The sequence below is a fragment of the Tenrec ecaudatus genome, chromosome 4, assembly GCF_050624435.1.
Source record: "Tenrec ecaudatus isolate mTenEca1 chromosome 4, mTenEca1.hap1, whole genome shotgun sequence".
Lineage (NCBI taxonomy): Eukaryota > Metazoa > Chordata > Mammalia > Afrosoricida > Tenrecidae > Tenrec > Tenrec ecaudatus.
In genome coordinates this window covers 999,029-1,014,201 of record NC_134533.1, presented here as the reverse complement: position 1 = coordinate 1,014,201, position 15,173 = coordinate 999,029, and the positions used below count along the sequence as shown (strand labels likewise).

The following is a 15,173-nucleotide window of genomic DNA, read 5'->3' as shown; positions in this document are numbered from 1 at the left end:
AGGAAGGTGGGACCACACATAGGCCAGTGAGTGCAAAGGGAGAAAAGGCCATGGGCACGTCAAACATGAGGACACACGGATGAAATAGGCGGGTGAAGCATCCAGGAGACCAGAGGGTGTGGGATGACACACAGTACTGCACCCCAGCAAGTCCCTAGGCCAAAGACGCAGCATCGCCACAGCAGGACAGCAGGCCTGGCACCCCCACACAGTGCCGATCCTGAGAGCGAGAGGGAGGGGGAGTCAACAGTGCCTCGGGGAGTGAGAAGGAGGTCAGAAAGGCATATTAGAGGCACAGAAGGTAGGAGAGTGACCAACTCTTGTCTCCTCAGCAGCATCCCCCCACACCGGGACCATGGCCACCACCATAGAGCCAAGAACAAGCACAATGTGGCCGGACACCACACTGCCCACGCGATTCCCACAAGCTTCCACTTCCTCAGTGATCACAACTTCTCATATAGCTGTCACCCACAGCCCTGAATCCACCGGCACCATTGGCCTCACATACCCAACAGACACCACTCTGCCCACCTCTACCTCCATCCACACGGGCACAGGGCCAACACCCTCCTCCCAACCTCTGACCGAGACCACACATGGCACCACACCGATGCACAACTCCATCAGCACAGCCAAAACCACCAGTTCTCCTGTATCCCACCTCCCCTCCACAGGGCCGCAGCCGTCCGGGTCCCCAGCTCACACCTCCACCACAGCCCAGCCCACTGGGGGAGATACAGCTACGTCCGTGCCGCACACGACCACTGCCTCCACCACAGGCTCCTTTATATCATCCTCCACATCGACTGTCTCTGCCTCCTCCTCCTCCTCCTCCGCCCATAGCACAAGCTCCTCCTCTGGGACATCCTTCAGGACCACCACCACCCCATCAACACATTCAAACCCTGAGACCACGCAGTCCACTCAGGTCCCACCCTTTTACACTTCCTCGGTGACCCTAACCTCTAACGTTGTTGTCACCCACAGCCCCGAAACCACGGAGACCTCCGCTCGTCCCACATACCCAACTGGCACCCCTATGCCAAACTCTACCTCCATCCACACAGGCACAGGGCCAACACCCTCCTCCCAAACTCTGACCGAGACCACACATGGCACCACGCCGATGCACAACTCCATCAGCACAGCCAAAACCACCAGTTCTCCTGTATCCCACCTCCCATCCACGGGGCCGCAGCCGTCTGGGTCCCCAGCTCACACCTCCACCACAGCCCAGCCCACTGGGGGAGATACGGATACCCCCGTGCCGCACACGCCCACTGAATCCACCACAGGCCCCTTCACTACGTACTCCACATCCACAGTCACTGCCTCCTCCTCCCATATCACCGGTGCCCCCACGGGGACATCCTTTAAGACTACCACCAGGCCCGTACATTCACACCCTGACACCACGCTATCCACTCAAGTCCCACCCTTCTCCACTTCCTCGGTGACCCCAACCTCTCACGTAGTTGTCACGCACAGCCCCCAAAACACGGGGACGTCCGCTCAACCCACATATCCAACTGGCCCCCCTCTGCCAACCTCTACCTCCATCCACACAGGCACAGGGCCAACACCCTCCTCCCAAACTCTGACCGAGACCACACATGGCACCACACCGATGCACAACTCCATCAGCACAGCCAAAACCACCAGTTCTCCTGTATCCCACCTCCCCTCCACGGGGCCGCAGCCGTCCGGGTCCCCAGCTCACACCTCCACCACAGCCCAGCCCAATGTGGGAGATACGGATACCCCCGTGCTACACACCACCACGGCCACCACCACAGGCCGCTTCACTAAGTACTCCACATCCACTGTCTCAGCTTCCTCCTCCCATATCACCGGTGCCCCCACGGGGACATCCTTTAAGACTACCACCAGACCTGTACATTCACACCCTGACACCACGCTATCCACTCAAGTCCCACCCTTCTCCACTTCCTCGGTGACCCCAACCTCTGATGTTGTCACCCACAGCCCCCAAACTACAGGGACCTCCGCTCATCCCACATACCCAACTGGCACTCTTCTGCCAACCTCTGCTTCCATCCACACGGGCACAGGACCAACACCCTCCTCCCACCCTCTGACCGAGACCACACATGGCACCACGCCGATGCACAACTCCATCAGCACAGCCAAAACCACCAGTTCTCCTGTATCCCACCTCCCCTCCACGGGGCCGCAGCCGTCTGGGTCCCCAGCTCACACCTCCACCACAGCCCAGCCCACTGGGGGAGATACGGATACCCCCGTGCCGCACACGCCCACTGCTTCCACAACAGGCCCCTTCACTACGTACTCCACATCCACGGTCTCGGCTTCCTCTTCCTCCCACAGCACGGGTCCTTCCTCTGGGACATCCTTCAAGACCACTACTACCCAACCACATTCACAGCCACAGACACTGCCCAGTCAAGGGCCACCTGTTTCCACTTCTTCAGTGACCCCGACCTCGGATGTTGTTGTCACCCACAGCCCCCAAACCACGGGGACCTCTGCTCATCACACACACCCAACTGGCACCATTCTGCCCACCTCTACCTCCATCCACACAGGCACAGGGCCAACACCCTCCTCCCAAACTCTGACCGAGACCACACATGGCACCACGCCGATGCACAACTCCATCAGCACAGCCAGAACCACCAGTTCTCCTGTATCCCACCTCCCCTCCACGGGGCCGCAGCCGTCTGGGTCCCCAGCTCACACCTCCACCACAGCCCAGCCCACTGGGGGAGATACGGATACCCCCGTGCCGCACACGACCACTGCTTCCACCACAGGCCCCTTCACTACGTACTCCACATCCACTTTCTCGGCTTCCTCCTCCCATATCACCGATGTCCCCACGGGGACATCCTTTAAGACTACCACCAGGCCCATACATTCACACCCTGACACCACGCTTTCCACTCAAGTCCCACCCTTCTCCACTTCCTCGATGACCCCAACCTCTGATGTTGTCGTCACCCACAGCCCACAAACCACGGGGACCTCCGCTCATCCCACATACCCAACTGGCACTCTTCTGCCAACCTCTACCTCCATCCACACAGGCACAGGGCCAACACCCTCCTCCCAAACTCTGACCGAGACCACACATGGCACCACGCCGATGCACAACTCCATCAGCACAGCCAAAACCACCAGTTCTCCTGTATCCCACCTCCCCTCCACGGGACCGCAGCCGTCTGGGTCCCCAGCTCACACCTCCACCACAGCCCAGCCCACTGGGGGAGATACGGATACCCCTGTGCCGCACACGCCCACTGCTTCCACCACAGGCCCCTTCACTACGTACTCCACATCCACGGTCTCGGCTTCCTCTTCCTCCCACAGCACGGGTCCTTCCTCTGGGACATCCTTCAAGACCACTACTGCCCAACCACATTCACAGCCACAGACACTGCCTAGTCAAGGGCCACCTGTTTCCACTTCTTCAGTGACCCCGACCTCGGATGTTGTTGTCACCGACAGCCCCCAAACCACGGGGACCTCTGCTCATCACACACACCCAACTGGCACCATTCTGCCCACCTCTACCTCCATCCACACAGGCACAGGGCCAACACCCTCCTCCCACCCTCTGACCAAGACCACACATGGCACCACACCGATGCACAACTCCATCAGCACAGCCAAAACCACCAGTTCTCCTGTATCCCACCTCCCCTCCACGGGGCCGCAGCCGTCTGGGTCCCCAGCTCACACCTCCACCACAGCCCAGCCCACTGGGGGAGATACGGATACCCCCGTGCCGCACACGACCACTGCTTCCACCACAGGCCCCTTCACTACGTACTCCACATCCACTGTCTCGGCTTCCTCCTCCCATATCACCGGTGTCCCCACGGGGACATCCTTTAAGACTACCACCATGCCCGTACATTCACACCCTGACACCACGCTATCCACTCAAGTCCCACCCTTCTCCACTTCCTCGGTGACCCCAACCTCTGATGTTGTCGTCACCCACAGCCCCCAAACCACGGGGACCTCCGCTCATCCCACATACCCAACTGGCACTCTTCTGCCAACCTCTACCTCCATCCACACAGGCACAGGGCCAACACCCTCCTCCCAAACTCTGACCGAGACCACACATGGCACCACACCGATGCACAACTCCATCAGCACAGCCAAAACCACCAGTTCTCCTGTATCCCACCTCCCCTCCACGGGGCCGCAGCCGTCTGGGTCCCCAGCTCACACCTCCACCACAGCCCAGCCCACTGGGGGAGATACGGATACCCCCGTGCCGCACACGCCCACTGCTTCCACCACAGGCCCCTTCACTACGTACTCCACATCCACGGTCTCGGCTTCCTCTTCCTCCCACAGCACGGGTCCTTCCTCTGGGACATCCTTCAAGACCACTACTACCCAACCACATTCACAGCCACAGACACTGCCCAGTCAAGGGCCACCTGTTTCCACTTCTTCAGTGACCCCGACCTCGGATGTTGTTGTCACCCACAGCCCCCAAACCACGGGGACCTCTGCTCATCACACACACCCAACTGGCACCATTCTGCCAACCTCTACCTCCATCCACACAGGCACAGGGCCAACACCCTCCTCCCAAATTCTGACCGAGACCACACATGGCACCACGCCGATGCACAACTCCATCAGCACAGCCAGAACCACCAGTTCTCCTGTATCCCACCTCCCCTCCACGGAGCCGCTGCCGTCTGGGTCCCCAGCTCACACTTCCACCACAGCCCAGCCCACTGGGGGAGATACGGATACCCCCGTGCCGCACACAACCACGGCCTCCACCACAGGCCGCTTCACTACGTACTCCACATCCACTGTCTCAGCTTCCTCCTCCCATATCACCGGTGCCCCCACGGGGACATCCTTTAAGACTACCACCAGGCCCGTACATTCACACCCTGACACCACGCTATCCACTCAAGTCCCACCCTTCTCCACTTCCTCGGTGACCCCAACCTCTGATGTTGTTGTCACCCACAGCCCCCAAACTACAGGGACCTCCGCTCATCCCACATACCCAACTGGCACTCTTCTGCCAACCTCTGCTTCCATCCACACGGGCACAGGACCAACACCCTCCTCCCACCCTCTGACCAAGACCACACATGGCACCACACCGATGCACAACTCCATCAGCACAGCCAAAACCACCAGTTCTCCTGTATCCCACCTCCCCTCAACGGGGACGCAGCCGTCTGGGTCCCCAGCTCACACCTCCACCACAGCCCAGCCCACTGGGGGAGATACGGATACCCCCGTGCCGCACACGCCCACTGCTTCCACAACAGGCCCCTTCACTACGTACTCCACATCCACGGTCTCGGCTTCCTCTTCCTCCCACAGCACGGGTCCTTCCTCTGGGACATCCTTCAAGACCACTACTACCCAACCACATTCACAGCCACAGACACTGCCCAGTCAAGGGCCACCTGTTTCCACTTCTTCAGTGACCCCGACCTCGGATGTTGTTGTCACCCACAGCCCCCAAACCACGGGGACCTCTGCTCATCACACACACCCAACTGGCACCATTCTGCCCACTTCTACCTCCATCCACACAGGCACAGGGCCAACACCCTCCTCCCACCCTCTGACCGAGACCACACATGGCACCACACCGATGCACAACTCCATCAGCACAGCCAAAACCACCAGTTCTCCTGTATCCCACCTCCCCTCCACGGGGCCGCTGCCGTCTGGGTCCCCAGCTCACACCTCCACCACAGCCCAGCCCACTGGGGGAGATACGGATACCCCCGTGCCGCACACGACCACTGCTTCCACCACAGGCCCCTTCACTACGTACTCCACATCCACTGTCTCGGCTTCCTCCTCCCATATCACCGGTGTCCCCACGGGGACATCCTTTAAGACTACCACCATGCCCGTACATTCACACCCTGACACCACGCTATCCACTCAAGTCCCACCCTTCTCCACTTCCTCGGTGACCCCAACCTCTGATGTTGTCGTCACCCACAGCCCCCAAACCACGGGGACCTCCGCTCATCCCACATACCCAACTGGCACTCTTCTGCCAAACTCTACCTCCATCCACACAGGCACAGGGCCAACACCCTCCTCCCAAACTCTGACCGAGACCACACATGGCACCACGCCGATGCACAACTCCATCAGCACAGCCAAAACCACCAGTTCTCCTGTATCCCACCTCCCCTCCACGGGGCCGCAGCCGTCTGGGTCCCCAGTTCACACCTCCACCACAGCCCAGCCCACTGGGGGAGATACGGATACCCCCGTGCCGCACACGCCCACTGCTTCCACCACAGGCCCCTTCACTACGTACTCCACATCCACGGTCTCGGCTTCCTCTTCCTCCCACAGCACGGGTCCTTCCTCTGGGACATCCTTCAAGACCACTACTACCCAACCACATTCACAGCCACAGACACTGCCCAGTCAAGGGCCACCTGTTTCCACTTCTTCAGTGACCCCGACCTCGGATGTTGTTGTCACCCACAGCCCCCAAACCACGGGGACCTCTGCTCATCACACACACCCAACTGGCACCATTCTGCCAACCTCTACCTCCATCCACACAGGCACAGGGCCAACACCCTCCTCCCAAACTCTGACCGAGACCACACATGGCACCACGCCGATGCACAACTCCATCAGCACAGCCAGAACCACCAGTTCTCCTGTATCCCACCTCCCCTCCACGGGGCCGCTGCCGTCTGGGTCCCCAGCTCAAACCTCCACCACAGCCCAGCCCACTGGGGGAGATACGGATACCCCCGTGCTGCACACGACCACTGCTTCCACCACAGGCCCCTTCACTACGTACTCCACATCCACTTTCTCGGCTTCCTCCTCCCATATCACCAGTGTCCCCACGGGGACATCCTTTAAGACTACCACCAGGCCCATACATTCACACCCTGGCACCACGCTATCCACTCAAGTCCCACCATTCTCCACTTCCTCGGTGACCCCAACCTCTGATGTTGTCGTCACCCACAGCCCACAAACCACGGGGACCTCCGCTCATCCCACATACCCAACTGGCACTCTTCTGCCAACCTCTACCTCCATCCACACAGGCACAGGGCCAACACCCTCCTCCCAAACTCTGACCGAGACCACACATGGCACCACACCGATGCACAACTCCATCAGCACAGCCAAAACCACCAGTTCTCCTGTATCCCACCTCCCCTCCACGGGGCCGCAGCCGTCCGGGTCCCCAGCTCACACCTCCACCACAGCCCATCCCAATGGGGGAGATACGGATACCCCCGTGCTGCACACAACCACGGCCTCCACCACAGGCCGCTTCACTACGTACTCCACATCCACTGTCTCAGCTTCCTCCTCCCATATCACCGGTGCCCCCACGGGGACATCCTTTAAGACTACCACCAGGCCCGTACATTCACACCCTGACACCACGCTATCCACTCAAGTCCCACCCTTCTCCACTTCCTCGGTGACCCCAACCTCTGATGTTGTTGTCACCCACAGCCCCCAAACTACAGGGACCTCCGCTCATCCCACATACCCAACTGGCACTCTCCTGCCAACCTCTGCTTCCATCCACACGGGCACAGGACCAACACCCTCCTCCCACCCTCTGACCAAGACCACACATGGCACCACACCGATGCACAACTCCATCAGCACAGCCAAAACCACCAGTTCTCCTGTATCCCACCTCCCCTCCACGGGGCCGCAGCCGTCTGGGTCCCCAGCTCACACCTCCACCACAGCCCAGCCCACTGGGGGAGATACGGATACCCCCGTGCCGCACACGCCCACTGCTTCCACAACAGGCCCCTTCACTACGTACTCCTCATCCACGGTCTCGGCTTCCTCTTCCTCCCACAGCACGGGTCCTTCCTCTGGGACATCCTTCAAGACCACTACTACCCAACCACATTCACAGCCACAGACACTGCCCAGTCAAGGGCCACCTGTTTCCACTTCTTCAGTGACCCCGACCTCGGATGTTATTGTCACCCACAGCCCCCAAACCACGGGGACCTCTGCTCATCACACACACCCAACTGGCACCATTCTGCCCACCTCTACCTCCATCCACACAGGCACAGGGCCAACACCCTCCTCCCAAACTCTGACCGAGACCACACATGGCACCACACCGATGCACAACTCCATCAGCACAGCCAAAACCACCAGTTCTCCTGTATCCCACCTCCCCTCCACGGGGCCGCAGCCGTCTGGGTCCCCAGCTCACACCTCCACCACAGCCCAGCCCACTGGGGGAGATACGGATACCCCCGTGCCGCACACGACCACTGCTTCCACCACAGGCCCCTTCACTACGTACTCCACATCCACTGTCTCGGCTTCCTCCTCCCATATCACCGGTGTCCCCACGGGGACATCCTTTAAGACTACCACCAGGCCCGTACATTCACACCCTGACACCACGCTATCCACTCAAGTCCCACCCTTCTCCACTTCCTCGGTGACCCCAACCTCTGATGTTGTTGTCACCCACAGCCCCCAAACTACAGGGACCTCCGCTCATCTGACATACCCAACTGGCACTCTTCTGCCAACCTCTACCTCCATCCACACAGGCACAGGGCCAACAACCTCCTCCCAACCTCTGACCGAGACCACACATGGCACCACGCCGATGCACAACTCCATCAGCACAGCCAAAACCACCAGTTCTCCTGTATCCCACCTCTCCTCAACGGGGCCGCAGCCGTCTGGGTCCCCAGCTCACACCTCCACCACAGCCCAGCCCACTGGGGGAGATACGGATACCCCCGTGCTTCACACGCCCACTGCATCCACCACAGGCCCCTTCACTACGTACTCCACGTCCACTGTCACTGCCTCCTCCTCCCATATAACCGGTGCCCCCACGGGGACATCCTTTAAGACTACCACCAGGCCCGTACATTCACACCCTGACACCACGCTATCCACTCAAGTCCCACCCTTCTCCACTTCCTCGGTGACACCAACCTCTGATGTTGTTGTCACCCACAGCCCCCAAACTACAGGGACCTCCGCTCATCCCACATACCCAACTGGCCCTCTTCTGCCAACCTCTACCTCCATCCACACAGGCACAGGGCCAACACCCTCCTCCCAAACTCTGACCAAGACCACACATGGCACCACGCCAATGCACAACTCCATCAGCACAGCCAAAACCACCAGTTCTCTTGTATCCCACCTCCCCTCCACGGGGCCGCAGCCGTCTGGGTCCCCAGCTCACACCTCCACCACAGCCCAGCCCACTGGGGGAGATACGGATACCCCCGTGCCGCACACGCCCACTGCTTCCACCACTGGCCCCTTCACTACGTACTCCACATCCACTGTCTTGGCTTCCTCTTCCTCCCACAGCACGGGTCCTTCCTCTGGGACATCCTTCAAGACCACTACTACCCAACCACATTCACAGCCACAGACACTGCCCAGTCAAGGGCCACCTGTTTCCACTTCTTCAGTGACCCCGACCTCGGATGTTGTTGTCACCCACAGCCCCCAAACCACGGGGACCTCTTCTCATCCCACATACCCAACTGGCACCATTCTGCCCACCTCTACCTCCATCCACACAGGCACAGGGCCAACACCCTCCTCCCAAACTCTGACCGAGACCACACATGGCACCACACCGATGCACAACTCCATCAGCACAGCCAGAACCACCAGTTCTCCTGTATCCCACCTCCCCTCCACGGGGCCGCAGCAGTCTGGGTCCCCAGCTCACACCTCCACCACAGCCCAGCCCACTGGGGGAGATACGGATACCCCCGTGCCGCACACGACCACTGCCTCCACCACAGGCCCCTTCACTACGTACTCCACATCCACTGTCTCGGCTTCCTCCTCCCATATCACCGGTGTCCCCACGGGGACATCCTTTAAGACTACCACTAGGCCCATACATTCACACCCTGACACCACGCTATCCACTCAAGTCCCACCCTTCTCCACTTCCTCGGTGACCCCAACCTCTGATGTTGTCGTCACCCACAGCCCACAAACCACGGGGACCTCCGCTCATCCCACATACCCAACTGGCACTCTTCTGCCAACCTCTACCTCCATCCACACAGGCACAGGGCCAACACCCTCCTCCCAAACTCTGACCGAGACCACACATGGCACCACGCCTATGCACAACTCCATCAGCACAGCCAAAACCACCAGTTCTCCTGTATCCCACCTCCCCTCAACGGGGCCGCAGCCGTCTGGGTCCCCAGCTCACACCTCCACCACAGCCCAGCCCACTGGGGGAGATACGGATACCCCCGTGCCGCACACGCCCACTGCATCCACCACAGGCCCCTTCACTACGTACTCCACGTCCACTGTCACTGCCTCCTCCTCCTATATCACCGGTGCCCCCACGGGGACATCCTTTAAGACTACCACCAGGCCCGTACATTCACCCCCTGACACCACGCTATCCACTCAAGTCCCACCCTTCTCCACTTCCTCGGTGACCCCAACCTCTGATGTTGTTGTCACCCACAGCCCCCAAACTACAGGGACCTCCGCTCATCCCACATACTCAACTGGCACTCTTCTGCCAACCTCTACCTCCATCCACACAGGCACAGGGCCAACACCCTCCCAAACTCTGACCAAGACCACACATGGCACCACGCCGATGCACAACTCCATCAGCACAGCCAAAACCACCAGTTCTCCTGTATCCCACCTCCCCTCCACGGGGCCGCAGCCGTCTGGGTCCCCAGCTCACACCTCCACCACAGCCCAGCCCACTGGGGGAGATACGGATACCCCCGTGCCGCACACGCCCACTGCTTCCACCACTGGCCCCTTCACTACGTACTCCACATCCACTGTCTCGGCTTCCTCTTCCTCCCACAGCACGGGTCCTTCCTCTGGGACATCCTTCAAGACCACTACTACCCAACCACATTCACAGCCACAGACACTGCCCAGTCAAGGGCCACCTGTTTCCACTTCTTCAGTGACCCCGACCTCGGATGTTGTTGTCACCCACAGCCCCCAAACCACGGGGACCTCTGCTCATCCCACATACCCAACTGGCACCATTCTGCCCACCTCTACCTCCATCCACACAGGCACAGGGCCAACACCCTCCTCCCAAACTCTGACCGAGACCACACATGGCACCACGCCGATGCACAACTCCATCAGCACAGCCAAAACCACCAGTTCTCCTGTATCCCACCTCCCCTCAACGGGGCCGCAGCCGTCTGGGTCCCCAGCTCAAACCTCCACCACAGCCCAGCCCACTGGGGGAGATACGGATACCCCCGTGCCGCACACGCCCACTGCATCCACCACAGGCCCCTTCACTACGTACTCCACGTCCACTGTCACTGCCTCCTCCTCCCATATCACCAGTGCCCCCACGGGGACATCCTTTAAGACTACCACCAGGCCCGTACATTCACACCCTGACACCACGCTATCCACTCAAGTCCCACCCTTCTCCACTTCCTCGGTGACCCCAACCTCTGATGTTGTTGTCACCCACAGCCCCCAAACTACAGGGACCTCAGCTCATCCCACATACCCAACTGGCACTCTTCTGCCAACCTCTGCTTCCATCCACACGGGCACAGGACCAACATCCTCCTCCCACCCTCTGACCGAGACCACACATGGCACCACGCCAATGCACAACTCCATCAGCACAGCCAAAACCACCAGTTCTCCTGTATCCCACCTCCCCTCCACGGGGCCGCAGCCGTCTGAGTCCCCAGCTCACACCTCCACCACAGCCCAGCCCAATGGGGGAGAAACAGAAACCCCCGTGCCTCCTACCACAGCTACACGTGGCACCTCACCTACACCAAGCCCCAGCAGCACAGCCAAATCTACCAATTCCCTTGTTAGCCAGTCTTCCTCTGCTCCACAGGGTTCCACTTTGAGCCATCCTTCCACTTCCCTCAGCACCATCCCCAGTCTTTCCCCACACCCTGTGACCACCCAGGCCAGCGGGCCTAGTGTGTCTCTGCCCTCCACTCTGTTCCCTGTCACTTCCGGGACGTCTGTCATCTCTACCATGGGGAGCAGCACTGTCACCTCAGCCACCTCCACCACTCCTACCTCCCAGGGACCCTTGCCGCCCAGCCCAGAGTCGCCTACATGGTCTACACCCCCAGCCTCCAATACTACCTCCTTTCCGCACTCCACACCTACCACCACTGCCCTGCTCTCCTCTCTCTCCTCGTCTGGGCCCACCCTGGTCCCCTCCAGTCTTCCACCCATCTCCATCCTGTCTCCCTCCCCTTCACCTGGGACTGTCCCCAGCAGTCCTACTGGGCCCACCACCTCCAGGACCACCTCCAAGAGCCAGACTTCTTCCCCTTTCTCCTCCCAGTCAACCTCTCTCTCCACTAGTCTCACTACACCCACACCCACGCCAGGGGTCCTTTCTTCCACCGTGGGGGTGACAACAGCCCCAAGCTCTGCTGCCACGACCCGCACCACCAGCCAGCCAGGTCCCAGCAGCTTACTCACCACCATGCCGCTGACCAGCTCCGCCCACCCTGTGCCAGAGTCCTCATCACCAGTCACAGAGCTCCCCCCGCCCATTGGTAAGTGGCCCTCCGTGACCCTGACTCCACATCACAAGGATGACCATCTGGATCCTGTGGTAAATGCCGCCCTCTCTCTGTACCCTGAGTCCCTCTTGGCCATGCTGTGCAGACATGTAAGTTATCATTGTCCCCGTCCCCACCCATGTCTGCAGAAGAAGCTCCCAGATTGAGCCCCTAGCACCACCACCCCCAGCCGATGTGTGCACCTAGTCATACGTTGGGGTTTCCAAGCCTTGGTGGCTGCCCGGGCCTCCTTTGAGCAATTGGATGGGCAGCAGCTGCCAGGCATTGCCCAGCTAGCTCCCACGGCCCCTTGGCATGGCTTTTCTGTGGGCAGTGTTTCCCCAGCCACCAGGGTCACGATCCAGGCCAGTTCCGACTACCTGGTGGCCAGCCTCCTGCTCCCGGGCCATCCTGCAGGCCTGCTGCTGCTCCCCATGCTACCTTGCCACCCTCACCTGACGCTGCAGTCCTGCGACATCCGGGGCTGCCCTTAGTGACACTCCTCCACACAATGTCCCTTAAATGGAGGCTGGTGAGCCCCGGAATTCCAGCTGTCCAGTGATCAGTGACTGCCCCCGAGGTTGACAATGGAGGCCGCATGGGGAGAGAGGCCCAAGGCCGGAAGCCCAGGTTCTGCTGCACTGCCCCATGGCTCACAGACCTCCTCACGCCTGCCCCATCCCCTGGCCCCAATGTCAGGCCTTTTCGCTGCGGGCCCTGGGAGAATGTGCACAGCAGGCCCAGGGGCCTTCCACTGACTCGCTGAGGGCCAGCCACCTTCCCATGGCTGACAGACAGCACTGACTGTCCCCTGCTTTTGGCTCAGGGGCCTGCAGTGTGCAGGAGCACCAAGAGGAAATCACCTACCAGGGCTGCTCTGCCAACATCACGGTGACCCGCTGCTACGGCACCTGCATCTCCTCTTCCAGGTGGGTACTTGTCCTGGCCACAGGACAGCCCCTCCCAGGGGAGTGCCCCGGAGCCCTGACTAACCCTGCCCCCGAGCTGCAGGCCATTCCTGAATCCCTCTTCCATGGCTCCTTTGCAGCATCAACTTGGACACTGAGCAGGTGGACACGCAATGCGGCTGCTGCCGCCCCGAGGTGTCCTACAAGAAGCCACTGGAGCTGCCCTGCCCGGACCCCAAGGCCCCTGGGCGCAGGCTGGTGCTCTTGCTGCAGGTCTTTAGCAGCTGTGTGTGTGGCACCCAGGCCTGCCGGAACTAATGACCTCTGTGCACCAGGCACCGAGAGCAGCAGCCAAGCCACACTGACTCCCAGAGGTGCCACAGGCTGGCTCTACCTGCGACCCTCCTGACCCCCCCACTGGCCGTGAGACTCCTACAAAGCCATAGACTGCGACGGAGGGGGGCTGGTCACAGAGCCCTTGGAGGGAGCCAGCCCAGCCCTGCAGGCACGGGGCCACAGAGCACGCCAAGCTGGTGAGAAGACTGCTGTGGGGCAGAAGAAAATTCCCGACCCCCCGCCCCCTCCTTCTCCTGTCCCCCCCCCCACACACACACACCAGTTGGCGCACATGCCGGGCAGAGAAGCAGAGGCCGCAGTGTCTGCTCCGCTCCTCGTCTGCCCCTGCCTCGCTTAAGGAACCGTCTCCAAGGGGCCCCACGTTGCCAGCTGCTGTGAGACCCCAGGCTCAGTGGAAGCTGCGCCGAGCACAGATACACAGGGAATAAAGTGAGTCAGTCATGTCCATGCAGAGGCCTGTCCTCGTGAGATGCTGACCCCTGGACACTGGCTACATTCAGCACAGTGACCGTGCACACCCTGCCCCACAGCATCCCCCCGACACAGTACACCATGGCCTTGCACACTGTGGCGCCCCCACAACCCACCCCTCCCCTAGCAGAGTCTAGGTCCCTGAGCTCCCCTGGCCATTGACTGTGGTCGGAGGCAGGGACCCACTGTGCCAACTTGCCAGCCTTGTTCATTGCAGAAAAGCTCCAAGGGCCATGATTTGGACACCAGCCCAGACCTTATGCCCCCACTGACATAGGCCACTGGGTTCTGTGACCCAGAACCTTGAGTGACAGGAAGCATTCAAAGGTGGCTGGCTATCTGGGTGACTACATCAGGGACCTGACTGTTCTCTCCAGAGGAAGGTGCCCCCCCCCCGTGAGTCCACATTTGCCACATGAAGATGACAATGAATGCCCCAGGGTGTTGGCATTCTTGGGCTGGCCAGTAAGTAAGGGGGCGGGGGTGGCCCATGGCAGCAGAAGGCAACATGAACCCCCAGCTGCCCACTGGGCCCGAGCAGCTGCAGGGCCTACACCAGCAGCACACAAGTAAGGCTTGGCCTGAGCAAGGGGTGCACATGACCCCCTGCCCCCAGCAACCCTGGGAATGGGTTCGTGTGCAACAACAGTGCCCACATGTTCTTGCCCCACTCCTGACTCTGGCCACAGCCACGTGGGCAACAGGCCCAGGCTGCCCCCGCTTTCCCCACAGGGGCCAGACAGATAGGGCAGTTGTTCTGCAGGAGCTGGGCCTCTGATAGACAGAGGTGGGTGGGCGAGCCAGAGGGCACTCACACATAGGCCCCATGCAGCCGCCGCTCAGGAACAAGTGAATGAAGAGC

The 15,173-nt window shown here is 60.6% G+C and overlaps 1 protein-coding gene across 1 annotated transcript; it reads left to right on the top strand.

The window, feature by feature from the left end:
- Positions 1-7,138: 7,138 nt before the first annotated feature.
- Positions 7,139-13,801, top strand: LOC142445016 (uncharacterized). The gene is made up of 4 exons (XM_075546490.1): positions 7,139-7,364; positions 8,082-8,867; positions 13,402-13,504; positions 13,624-13,801. The coding sequence occupies exons 1-4, from the start codon at positions 7,139-7,141 to the stop codon at positions 13,799-13,801; spliced, it is 1,293 nt and encodes a 430-aa protein (XP_075402605.1).
- Positions 13,802-15,173: the final 1,372 nt, after the last annotated feature.

Bases quoted from the DNA above. Each gene is read 5' to 3' on its own strand.
- LOC142445016 (XM_075546490.1), top strand. From the start codon at position 7,139: ATGCACAACTCCATCAGCACAGCCAAAACCACCAGTTCTCCTGTATCC. The intron at 8,868-13,401 runs GTGCCCCCACGG...CTTTTGGCTCAG, and splicing joins CTCCTCCTCCCATATAACCG to GGGCCTGCAGTGTGCAGGAG. The intron at 13,505-13,623 runs GTGGGTACTTGT...GCTCCTTTGCAG, and splicing joins ACCTGCATCTCCTCTTCCAG to CATCAACTTGGACACTGAGC.